The following is a 13,730-nucleotide window of genomic DNA, read 5'->3' as shown; positions in this document are numbered from 1 at the left end:
TTATGTTAATAAATTTTATTTTTCTACAGCGTGTCGAGATGAATGTAGCGAGCGTTTGCTTTTGGAGAATTCAACCGAATCAAAGAAAGAAATGAAATTGCTTTCCTTCTTTTCTCAAGAACAAGGAGGGATGAAAAACAGTGAAAGATGAATATTTTTTCCATTAAATGAGAGAAGACATGTTAAAGTATCAAATGCGTTATCAAAAAGATATTTAATAAGTGTATAGATTTAGTGATTTTGGCAGTTATTTTAAGTTTGGGAAGATCTGGAATCAAATCCTAGAACCGTCCATGTTAAACCGTTATACCCTAAACCTTGTGCCTCTCAGTGACAGACACATATGGGGGGTGCAGGGGGCGCCCTTCCCCCCCTTGCGGGGCTGCCCTTAATGCCGGACCTTGCAGAACCACAATTGTAACTTTTTTATACCATAAGGTAGAATTGTCAAGTATATGCGTATAATCAATATAAATAAAACCATCTTAAACTTTGCACTTAACTTGATTATTTTCGTTACGATAAAAGTATACTACTTACTTACTTCCTCGGCACTACAGCCCGGTATGGGCTTTGGCCTCCCTCAAGACGCCTGTCCATTCTCTCCTGTTCTGCACTTTCTCCCACCATCTGACAATCCTCATAGCCTTTATGTCTTCTTCCACATCTTGCATCCATCTTTTCCTCGGTCTTCCTCTTTTTCTCTTTCCATCCATATTTCCATGTAGAATCTTCTTAGGCATCCTTTTTTCACTCATTCTTTTACATAACCTAGCCAAGCTAGCCGTTGGGTGTTCACAAATCTCACTATGCCTTCGCCTCGGATAATATTTTCTATTTCTTCGAAGGAAGAGGAACAACGATAAAAGTATAGGTAGCTGAAAATATCTTTTTCGCCCCCCCCCCCCCCTTGAGTTTTTTTCAGTATCCGTTACTGGTACCCCTTGACTTGAATAATTATGTACCTATACGCCAGAAGTGAGAATGAGGTATAATGGTGGATGCATAAGCTCGTAGGATATTGAATTGAAAATACAATATTGCATAAGTTTCAGGATATATCTTGCGAAAGGAAAATATGTATGTAGTACCAAAGAAAATGCAATTTCATAATCTGTCTTCTTTCATTTAATGGAGAAAATATTCATCTTTCACTGTTTTTCCCCATCACAGTTCTTAAAAAAAAGAAGGAATGCAATTTTATTTCTTCCATTGATTGAATTGAATTTTCCTAAAGTAAACGCTATTTTCAATTCAGAATTCCTGTCTCCATCAAACATGAGCTACACTGCTCTAGGCTAGTGACCTCCTAACGCGTCTTTATTCAATAACTACTGCTCTTCTGAGACTAAAGTATGAGTTTAAGTGATATTTATCTGGTGCAGATTACTGTCTCATGATTAATGGGATCATTCTCAAGTATGAAAAAAAAAGTTTTTTTATATTTTTAACATTTCTTATCCCAATCTTCCCTTGCTATATGTATAGGTCCGGTAGAAACGATGAAATAAGTGAGATAATTAGCCAAACGAATAGCTATGAGAATTTGTTTCCCCCATATCAATAAAAGAATGTAGTAAATGCTTGGAGGGATTAATGTGAGCAGTCACATATCTCCTATATGCACCTTCTTTTCTTATTTTTTTAATTGGCTATTATCCTTAAATTTCCCCACCCGCAGCACTCTTATGAAGGAGACTTGTGAGGCTTGTGAGGTAGTATGTAGATGTTGATGAACACGGGGATATCTCCAACAATCCTAAGTAGGTCTTTATGACATCTTTATGTTCATTCTTTCCACAGAGCGCTTGCCTACCGATCCGCCGGAAAAACGTAACGATGCATACGACCAATACCAGAATCATCAAATGTTCCGAGATCAAGGTCTTACTTTCTCTTTAGTGTGATCAAAAATTGTGGAATGTGATACTAACAACAAAGAATATATACTTCCCAGCTAACATGGTCACGTGGACTGTACTTGTTTCCATGGATGCACTACTTTTTAAAAATATGATATCTAATGCAAATGAGGAATGGGAATCTTCATGGGAATTGGACATAATATTTCTCAAGGAGTATATCCATGGAATCTACCTATCTGTTATCATTTGTTTTTGCTATATCGTATGCTTTGTCAAGTTTTCATCTCAGTCCCTTCGAATTCGACTAAAAAATGCATGAATACTAGCAATCTTAGTGCTGTTTAATTTTGGATGAGCATTGAAAATTTTTGTAAAGGTTAAGTCATGCCCAGATCCTCCTTCCTATTCCTGAACAGAATTATAGCCTGTGAAATGTGAATATTACAGCTGTAAAAATCGAGCACCCAGGACTTTGATGCATTCCACATTTGTGTTGAGTGTCGTTGGTAGAATGTGTGGCCCATCATTGGAAAGGAAAGTCATTTCTCACATTATGCCCACGCTTTTCATGGGGTCATCCTGATTCATATTTTAGACCTGAGTTTCCATTTAATGAATGGAAACATGGTCAAATCAGCAAAATTCATAAAATTGGAATTTACAACATTGTAGACGTATGATCTTGCAATGCAGCCTAGTCCAAATGTTGTAAGACTTTACTAGTTTAATTGGAACAGTGAATATACATGCAGTTGGTGCAGTCCATAGACATGCTCCACTGTCAACAGGTTAACCAAACTTAATTTCGTATAGTCTCCAGTCAAATAGCTATATGTATGATAGAAATTGTGATAATGAATAAATCAAGGAAGTTGTACGAACAAGGGCAATGAAGGTTACTGCTTAAAAATGGCATTATAAATGTCTTGTAAGTTTTAGAAAATCACAAAGGTTTTTTTTCAGAAGTGGTTTATAAAAGCACCAAAAGTTGATTTCCATGTCCCCCAACAAATTGTATTTAGAAAATATCAGGAATTTTGTTTTTTTTAATAAAAATTATTTTTTTATACTGTTGCCACCATTCCACAATAACTTAATGGCATCCCAAAATAATATCAAGACAGATGCACACTGAACGCATGTAAAATTCATTTTTCCTTGAAATACCTGTAATTTTTGACATTAGCATATCCATGGCTATAGGCATGGCCACTATTCACAGTGAGATCAAACCCACAGGGTCAGAAGACCAGCTGTCTAGCAGATTTCAAGCAAAATCAATGGACAGCAACCTCTTCACCCTCTTTGTTATGCCTACCGGAGATTATGGTGGGCTGAAAAGCATAAAATATCATCATTGAATCGCAATAGAGCTGAAAAATTACTAATCACCATCCTGGTCTCAAAAGAAAACACTTTTAAATGGGACCATATCTGCTAATAAAGTAACTCCTTTAAGTAACCCTTCCGTGACCTTTTCTTAGAAAACTTACGCAAATGACTGTGTGAGGTATCTCATGTACCCCATTTATAATTCATAAAGTATACATTGTGTTTTAGTCTTTCCAGTAATCCAACAGGATGGCTCTTTTTTAAATGATACGATATCTTGTTTTGCATAATTTAAAAGTACATTGTTGGCTACATTCAGGTTTATGCATTGATTTTGTGAGAAATGGCAGGAATCTTTCATATTTTGATATTGTAACTGTACCCTGACTAACATGCTATGAAAAAACATGTACAAAAGGTGCCATCATATAGAATATTGGCATTATTGAAGTTACAATTTAATAAAGTTATTGCATTCAACTTTTACCCCTACTCTAGTATAAAAACAAGTTTTTTTTCTTTCTGCCAGCTGTGCAGGGTAACTCAGTTACCCCACCGATGAAAATAAAAATTTTCAAAAACAGTTTATGTAAAAAAACTAATTCATGGCCTAAATAATGAAAAAGTGGTTGAGCTCAAAACCAAAAAATATCAGGGGGATAAAATAAAAAAATTAGGTATACAACATTGGCATAATTTGGGGTAATTTGGGGTTGGGGTAAGCATAATTTGCACATTCACGGAAGAGTTAAAAAAGAAAGGTATAACATTATTGATCTCTAAAAAATTTCGTGCAGAATGTGCCACTTGAAGAAATGGTCTGATTTAATTTTTAGAGACCTGGGGCAAATTTTCCTCACTGATGTGATTCAATTAGGATACTTGAGTGTTTTTTGGGCCGTGGAGGCTGTTGGTACAGTCCATAGAAATGCTCCACGGTCAGCAAGTTTTTAGTTTTATCTAACTGTGGAGGTTTATACATTTTCACCCCCCCTATGATAAAAACCTCTTCCCACTTTGTGCATGTCTCAGAGATGAGTACACTAATAAGGAATTTATTGGTTTTTTGGTTTTCTCTAACTGCTTTGATTTGAACGTGACAAATCCTGAGAATTTTTTTCGAGTACCCTATTGGAAATATTCAATTGCGTCAAATTGAAGAGTGACAAATTTCAATTGAATTTGTGGAAATTCAATTGAATATTGGCACATTCAATTGAATTCAATTGAAATTGAAATTTTCAATTGAATTGGCAGATTTTTTCCAATAGGGTAATCGATGCATATATAATATGCTGATGATACTGAGACAGTGTCTGTTTTTCCAGTACCCACAGCCACAATCCTTGGTGCCCCTGACCTTCACGTGGACAAGGGTAGCACCATCAACCTGACCTGTATCATAAAGTACAGCCCTGAGCCACCAGCATACATATTTTGGTACCACCATGATGAGGTAAGGAGATGAATTAGCAATGTGCCCTCACTATAACAAATCAATTTATTTATTTATAGCACATGAGATGAGATAAGTAAGTCCATGCAATGGCAGTCACCAAATTATTTTTTTTTTAACACAAAATTATAATATATTTTAATACACTTAGATTACTAGAGAACGATTCAAAAATGAAAAAGAACCGTCACAGAAAAGCCAATTATTATTACAGCAAAAATTGTTAAAAGTCGACCATAAAGTTGGGTGGTAACATAAAATTAGAAAATATATAAAGACAAAAATATAAAATACGAAGTACCAGCTTGGTTTATAGGTTTCACTGCACACAAAAATATACAATAACAAAAATACAAGACACAAAATATTAAGTACAAAAAAAATTTTGAAAAAGCCCTCAAAATCCATTTTTACACAATAAATAACGCATAAGAATGTATGAAGACCAAAGCATAAAACATGAAATACCAAATTCAAAAAAGTATATATACATAAAAGGACGAAATTATAAATATATTATAAAAGGGCAAAAGCATAGCCATAACCAAAGCTGTATAGTTATCTATTTTTAATTCAAGATAAGCTTTTTAACTGCAAAGCATCACATTGAATAAATCTCTATCTATAGGACTGTACTACTGCGTTTCATTTCTTCCTGTCTCTCTATTTTTACCCAAAAATTAAAATATACATTTACATGCATGCTGTTTACAAGTGGGGACACAGAAAGTCTGAAAATCCTGTGTCATTCAAAGATGTACTAAGAAGAGTTCTCCCCCTGCATAGTAATGGCAGTGGTCTTTAAGGAACAGCTGCCTGTATTGTTACAAGCCCAACACACCCTGCCATATACCTATTAAGGCAGCTTGTTGGGTAATTAGTGGATATAGAGAGCATCAGTTTTTGATCAAAATTTTATTATGCAGCTGAGTTTCTCTTTGTGCTGTAATATTCTGCCTTCAAAGTCAATATGGCAGATTTAAAAGAAAAAAGTGTGTTTGACATTCCACTTCCTGCTTCAAAAATTAGCAGGAGAAGCTTGCCAAATCTTCAAAAGGCTTGAAAGGAAAATGCAGTGGACTAGAGAATGATTTTCAAGTTGTTAGGACATAAAAAAACACAGGAATAAGCACAAAAATTCACTCTAATGCTTTTACTTTTAGGTGGATTGTCGATGGAGGTTCCTTGAAGGTTTTAAAGCTGTGTCTGAGCTGAATTCAAACATCACTAGATGTGTGAGCAATAAGTCATTGTCTAAGCCCTGTTTTCCATCAGTAATTATGAAGTGATAACCATGTTTGGTAACCTTAACTCCTTTTGAAATTAACCCATGAGTATTACAGTTTTTGATGCACTAACTATGTAATAGCTAGATGTATTGATTCGCAGTAACACCCAAAGTGAGCATATTGACAGAAAGTAAGAGCTACTAACCATTGCCATTAAATTGAAATGAAAATCAAAGCATGTTCTAACCTGGAAGAAATGCACATTTCAATAAACCTTTTTGTGTGGAATTAACTCCTGAATACTGATTTTTTGGGTTGATCGGTGCCCATCCTTACCATATGGTTTTCCCTGCCCCACACCACTTCTCCCCACAGCATATATCTATGACAGTTAATAAACTGAGCTCACCAGACTTAAAAATAATAATTGTTTCGAGACTAGTCATTTCATTAAATTGTTTTAGAAAAGGAGAACATAGCATTTCATTCCACAGTAAATGATGGAACAGTTCCACAATATGGACCTTATAACCTTTGGGTTACATTATGTCCCAAAAGATATCTTTGCCACATCCATCATTCCTTTTGAATTTTTAAATATCTCTGAAAGCAAAACCATTTTCCTCAGAATCCTATTCCTTGATATACATGGGCTTCAAAGACAGTATTTTATGGATAGACTATAGATAGCTTTGAGGGTGAGGGGCACTGGAATGGCCAGGGATTTCTTTCGGGGTTGGGGGAAGGGGTTCAAAACCAGAGTGGAAATTTTTTTTAAAACAGGAAACTTAGGAGAGGGTTTTTTAGTAAATTCAACACTTTTCATAATAAAAACCACTCCATTTGTCTTTCTTTGAACAAATCTTTCGTAAAGTCATGATTTTTCAATATTTTGTTTTCTTCTTTGAAGGAAAGAAATTCTTGTAAATGACTTCGTTGATTCTCGGACAACTCGCATTGGTTCCTTTTATTTAAAACTCTAAAAAAAAGGCATCAGCATAAAAATGTATGAATTAAAAAATTTGTTCAACAGCATTCTCTTTGATGAGGAATCTGGCATGGCTGCTTGTTAATTGTGCCCGCAGAGGATTAGTATCTTAATCAAGTACGTAAACTAAAAATGTCACACGATCAGTGTCAATTTAAAAATGATCATCAAAGACAGAAAAGCTCATTGAAGGAAGTCTAGTTCTTGCCATGCGATTCGATAAATTTGATGCATTGCCAAGAGCATAAACACATCTTGAAAACTCACTTTGAATTGTTCGTAAGAATTGCATGAGCACAAGTTTAGTTTACCAATGATGGAACCACTGCTTCCGTCAATTCCTTGCATTGCAGCAGGAGTACAGAATTTGATTTTCTTTTCCAATAGAATATATATATTTGTAAACAGATGGCAATGTTAGTGTAGGAGGCTTTTGGGTGCATCTGTATATTACGCCTTGTCAAGCAAGCTTTGGCGATCATTGCAGGTCGCAAAATCAGGCGATGAATCATCTTAAATGATCTTCATCACCTGATAATGCGACCAGCTATGGCTGCGAATGCTCACTTGGTAAAACATAATACATAGCTCCACCTGAAAGCCTCTTACAATAATGATTCTTCCTGCGAAAGCCTATATTTCAAGATGACAATGTGCTGCATAGGATATTACCTATTTTTACCAACCTCTGAGAGCAAATATGTTGTTACCTACCTTGTTTTTTCACTTTTTGTTTTGTTTGTGATGCTTCCAAAGGGGCATGTAGTGTTAGGATCTTCTGGTCATGGCAATTGTTTACTTTGTTTGCAGGTCATCAGTTATGACTCGAATCGTGGTGGAGTGAGCGTTATCACGGAGAAGGGGGAGGTGACCACCAGCTACCTTCTCATCCAGCACGCACTCCTATCGGACTCGGGAAAGTATTCGTGCAGCCCGTCAAATGCGGATGTCGCCAGCGTGCGAGTACATGTTCTGAATGGTAGGTCTATTTGGTTTTACTGGGGCTATCTACATCATCGCTGGTCGTCAATCCTACATTTGGATTGATACAGGTCTCCACTACGCATTCCTATAAGCTAACCATTTGACCCTTTTACTGTCACCGGGCTGATGTATCAGCCCTCACTAGTTGAGCGAAAACTGCCAGGGGCCGGTTTATCGACCTGACTTATTTGACTTTTTATTCGTGATTGTGGCCTTTTAAATGGCTGTAATTTACGTAAACCTCCATAATCTGTCTATTGTTATAAGATATAAATATATCTTAAATATTGGGAAAAAATGTAGATGAATTAAATAAAATTAATGAGTTGAAAAATTTAAAAATCTGAAATGTTGCAAATTCCGGAAAATAGCATTGGCAGTCTTCGCCCATCCCACACGAGATAGGCTGGCAGTAACAGGGTTAATATTTATGAATTTCCCTTTTTGGCATTCAACTGCCATCCCTACTTTTTATAGTTGGGAGTGATATGCTCTACGATAAATTGAACTCAATCTTTAGTCTTCCCTCACGTTTGGAACTTGTAGCTGTGCATTTGCATGTACACTCCCTTTAAAGGATACAAAAACTATTTAACAAGAATAAATTTAAAGTTTTGGTAAAATTTGGGGGTTGGAGGGGCATGACCCCTGTGACACCCCTCCCCTAATTTCCCCCCTGCACATTGCGTGTATGTATTTCCATCAGGAGTGAGGAAATGTTCAAGATAAGATGGAGGGATGGTTTTGGATTGCAGCTCGGGGGCTGGTGTGAGAGAGAGAGAGGTGCATGTGAAGTGCGCAGTTGTTTCATTTACCATGTTTAACAAGCAGCACCAACCTGCCTTTCCCTCAGCCAGGTTGACTCTGCTGTGCTACCGATCATTGCCTTGTCACCTATTGTTGTGGCGCTGTTGCCTACCATAGTGGCCCACATGTTGCTGGTTGCTAGAGTTTTGCAAAAGAGAACCACTGCAGAGGGGAGACAGGCATTAATCATGGCTTGCTACTAAATGTTTCCTATTTTGTGGGCAGTATGTTTTTGGCCTGATTTTGCTCATTTTTTACCAGCAACTTTACGTAATGTCATGCTACAGTGCTGGGACCAAATCTAAAATGTGCAAGGAGGTCTTAAATATCCCCATACATATATTTTATATATGTAGAGGACACCACCGGTTCCGAAAATTATTGTTAATCACCACGGTCCCACTGTGCAACTAGCTTAGCCAAAAATAACATTTTACAAGTGTAAAATATCCATTCCCCTGCACTTCTACTGGAAATTAATAAGATCAGAGCAAATGGAAACCTTACGATAGTGGACTGGTCGCAATAGCAGTGCATAAGTACAGGGGCAGATCCAGGATTTCTTTCTGGGGGGGCGCAAGGATACCTCTTAATACAAAACAAACGCAATGATAATGGGACCTCATTAACTATCTTGCATAATTTTTAAGGGTCTGATGGGGGCACGTGCCCCCGTGCCCCCCCCCTTGATCCGCCTATGCATAAGTATGGTAACAACGATATATTATTACCATGATATGACTATATGGACAGTTTAATATACACAGTATGACGAACGATCGGAAAACTCCGACGACAATCAAGAAGTAATTGTTACATTTTCATTTTATAAATCAGAGGCGATATAACAAATAGAATACTTGATTATATACATATACTGTTTGAGACGTAAGTCCAAAAATGGTCAAACCAAGGTGGCGGAATTCTGGCCACACTTAAAACTCGAATAAACACCTCCAGATTTTTACAACCTCCTTGAAAATGCCCATGGAGAGACTCTGCATCGAACGCACTAAACCCCATCCCTGTTGTAGTTGGCAGTGGCGCAGCAAGGGGCAGTTTTGGGGGATGAAACCCCCCCTAGGGCTCAGAAACGTTTTTAAGTTTATTCCGTTTTACTTAAGTGGATTAATATTACTTACAGAATAGTGTAAATATTAATAAAATATCCCTCCAAAAGCCATAAAACTCACCATTTTGAACCATTTATCTTGAAATGTTTCTGAAGGAGTGCCCCCGCACCTCCCAGCTTACCCTGGCGGGTATTCTACACCTCCAGAAACCCCAGTATTTCTTGTGCCTAAAACCTCCCCTAGCCTTAATTCCTAGCTGCACCCCTGGTACTTGGTATGACTGAGATAGACCCTAAAGAGTGACTGTGCAAAATGCAGGCAGACTGGCATGCAACGAACTTAATACATATATGTAAATAGATGTTCAGAATTTCCATGAAGTATTTCCTTCATCCATTAACGAACGTCCTGTTTTGTCACTCCAAGGGGAGCGACCAGCGGCCATGCAGACGGGGTCGGCTGGCCTCTCCAACAGCTCCTACAACATCCTCACGCTCATGGCTCTCTGCCTCTTCCACTCATTCCTCGTGGAGGAGTTTCTGCTCAACGGCGCCCCCTGGGCAGGGAAGGCCTCGGGGACGGCTGGCTCGCGACTCTCGGCTAGCAAGTGCTGTCAGAGTGCGAGGTAATCACAGCTGGGGAGGGGGAAGAAGAGGAATGGGTATGGGAGAGGGGAGAATGACCTCCCCCCCTCATATTCGCCTCCTCTGGTGTTCACGCAGGTTGTGACGGAAGAGGGGATGAATTCGGGAATGGCAGTCACGAATGGAATTGCCTCCCGATATAAATATATATATAACCCCTGAACAATAACGGTTGTCTAGAGATTGTGATTGATGCTAATCTCTTGATTGAAAGATTCATGTACTGTTGATAGCCAAATGGTCATTCAAGACCACGGACCCCTGTGCGGCGTACGTGATAACTTCGAAGTGACAACGGCACAATAAATAATTTTTCGGCTGGGGGAATAATCATAAAGGGTGTACGTTCCATGAATCTGCACTCTCCCATTTTTTATGAATGTTACTTCTTCTAGCATATGAATTGCAATTCAGGAGGACTATCGTGAAGAGGAATGAAAAAAATAATAGTTGAAAAATATCGTTGGTGTGGATGTTTTTTGCACAGAAAAGAAAACTTGTTACAAATGAAAAAGGAATTGTATGTTAAATCTAATGTAAGACATTTAGATTGACTTGTTTTCATTGTTACAAAATATGAAAGAAGATATAAAATTGTTTTATGCGCGTCTGTTTCATCTTTGTCAAATGGACAAATTCACTCGTGAGCCTGGCCGCTCACCGGCATTATAAAAAAAGCAAACCTGGGTGATCGAATTAGCTCATTCAGGGCCGTAAGAAAAAGTTCTCATCTTTGTATGTGATGTACAGTTTCCTTGTGCCGAGGGGAAAGTGTTGAAATAATCAATATATATCATTTCCTTGGTAATAGTCTTTTGTTCGTGTACACCAGGATTCCATCAAAGCAAAGATGAAAGAACAAATGGTCTCCAGGGATAACTACCTACTTTGGAGGAAGTTTGTAGCCCATCTCTGAGTAGTAGGTTGTTACTACTGCTGGGCAGATCATATTGGAGAGACTAATTTTATCGAGTGCACACTTCCCCAATTTTTTTGGGAATTGTGATGGGCCAACGATCATCTGTGTTGTCTGCCGGTCGGACAGCTCACGGAAGACCAGCGGTGCAGGCCGGAAAGACAAGACAGACTCTGTTAAGTCAGAGCTGTGGGGGAGTTTGAGGCAACCGGCCTATATTGTTTTCTTCTTTCTTGGGGAAAGAAATGGTGTCGAAAGTGCTCCAAGGTTAAAACTCTAGGGTGACTGATGGACAAATTAACCAAATCTCCAGAATACATGCCGGTATTCATGTCAGTGGGTCGTAGAGTGAGAGCTATCCTCAAAACTAGCAGGTGTCTTGTTTTCAGCTGTTTGAAGGGTCACTTTTTTAGTTATAGCTCAGTAAAGGAATGCAAAGGTCATTCTGTGGAATTTACCAAGCAAAGTTGAGTACTTCAATGAAAATTAAAGGTAATAATGAGGTAAGTACACCCACGTTTTGGAGTTGAAAACTGAGAAATGATGTAATTCAAACTTTTTCACTCATTGACTTGACAATTGGTTTCTTTTTTGATGGAATCAAGCGTCATATTCACTGTAAACTGGTGCATTTTTGAATAACACTATCTGGGTGTTCGCTGGCCAACCTCCCTCTCTCAAGTGTGATTACGAATTACTCTTGTTTTGGATATTATATGTGACTCCTTCAAATGGCTCAATACATTTTCATGTTATCATTTAAGTGAAAACACTATGTAAAAAATAAATCTCAGTTCTTCATGTGAAGGATACTGATTCATTTGTTGCTCATAAAACGATGTTTTTTACCTTAAAAAATGTGGAATGAGTGAAGTCATGGATTTAATCTTTGAAGGAAGGGAACACTGCGCTCAGTTGTGTACGAGTTGAATCCTCTACAAACATGTTAACATGACGATGGTAACTATAGATGTAAAATCTGTACTAATGTATAAAGTCTTATTTTAAGTGAAAAGGTGTAGCAAGCTTTGTATCTTTTGAACTAGCATTGTGAAACTCATGAATTTCTTATGTATTTCCTTCTTTCATGGGACTCACTTTGCTAAAAACTGGAAGGTCATATCCATTTTTACCACACCTATCATTTTGACCACCCTGGATGAGTTGTTGAAATTACTCCTGCATCATTTGGATTTATGCATCTCTGAACAGGTAAGTTTTCAGATGGCTTCCTGCATTCCAACTGGGTGAAAGTCTCCTTAATTGCTGATATTTTGAAGGGCCACTGGCTATCCATCATCAAGATGGGTGATATCAAGTATTTTTCACTGTCGCTTATACACTTTTCTCTCTTTCCTTCACCTCAACCATTTCTAATTCCCAGATTACCTTCTTTGGTGTCAATATCTCTCTTGTCAATAACAAATTTCTCACCTCTGTCCATGTAAAACCCACGAATAAGCAGCAGTACCTTCATTTTAGCAGTTGTCATCCTTCCCACACTAAACGCTCCCTTCCCTATTCCCTTTCCATTTGAGACCACCGTATTTGTAATAATCCTGATGCCCTGAATAATTTTCTTCACAACCTTCACCGTTCCCTCCTCCAGAGAGGCTACCCAGAGTCCCTCCTGTATAAAAAAATTCTCAAACACAGATACCCCCCAGAACCTGGCAATAGAAACAAACCACGTGACCTTTCCCTCTGCACCACTTACTTTCTTGGAATACAATCCCTGCAATCTATCCTTAAAGATCTCTTCTCCATTCTAAAAAATAATTAGTCGGCAGCAAATCTTTTTGCCAAACACCCTACTGTCACATTCAGACGACCTGCAAACCTTTCAGATTTATTCCGCTCAACGAATCCCTTACATAAGTCACCCACTACTCCCATAAGTACACCTTCGCCATGCGGTCGTCCTAGATGCAAGACCTGCCCAATTTTTACCCCTCCTTCTATCCCTAGTCATCTCGTCTACTGTCTACCACCACCCCCTGCGGCCTCTTGTACTTCCAAGAATGTAGTTTACCACATTCAATGTCAACACTGTCCCTCCTTTTATATAGGCAAATCCTCAACTCCCCTTAACCTAAAGATCAACAACCACAGGGCATCATGCACTTCCTCTCACTTTGCGTCCCTCCCGGTGGCGAAACATGCGTCAATTCAATGATTGTTACAATGTATCAGTTTTGGCCTCCCTTCCCCCACAGACCACCCACTCAAACTTAACTCCATTGAATTAACGTACATATGGCTATTTAAAGCATTTCTTCCTCCCGGCTTAAATATCAACCGATAATCCCTTAATTGCCTCAGCACACTCTTCCCCCTCCCCCCTTTGGACCCTACCTCCCCACTATTTCCCCTTCCCTCAGCTATCGTTTACCTACAGTCTCCTACCTAACTCTGAGGAAGGTGTTAATACGCCAC

General features: G+C 38.3%; 1 protein-coding gene across 4 annotated transcripts in view; it reads left to right on the top strand.

The window, feature by feature from the left end:
* The window catches only part of LOC124168905 (immunoglobulin superfamily DCC subclass member 3-like), a 590,362-nt gene extending 578,053 nt beyond the window's left edge, over positions 1–12,309 (top strand). Inside the window, exons 4-8 of one of the 4 annotated variants that reach the window (XM_046547285.1) lie at positions 1,804–1,884; positions 4,526–4,653; positions 5,817–5,888; positions 7,681–7,849; positions 10,161–12,309. In XM_046547285.1, coding sequence (XP_046403241.1) covers positions 1,804–1,884; positions 4,526–4,653; positions 5,817–5,888; positions 7,681–7,849; positions 10,161–10,363 — 653 coding nt within the window. In that variant the 3' untranslated portion in view covers positions 10,364–12,309. The remainder of the gene's footprint in view (positions 1–1,803; positions 1,885–4,525; positions 4,654–5,816; positions 5,889–7,680; positions 7,850–10,160) is intronic. The other 3 variants (XM_046547287.1, XM_046547286.1, XM_046547288.1) reach the window with 3 other exon arrangements.
* The last annotated feature ends 1,421 nt before the right edge of the window (positions 12,310–13,730 follow it).

This window comes from Ischnura elegans, chromosome 12 (assembly GCF_921293095.1).
Source record: "Ischnura elegans chromosome 12, ioIscEleg1.1, whole genome shotgun sequence".
NCBI lineage: Eukaryota > Metazoa > Arthropoda > Insecta > Odonata > Coenagrionidae > Ischnura > Ischnura elegans.
Note: the sequence above shows the minus strand (reverse complement) of the source record. Positions and strands in the feature narration are given on the sequence as shown.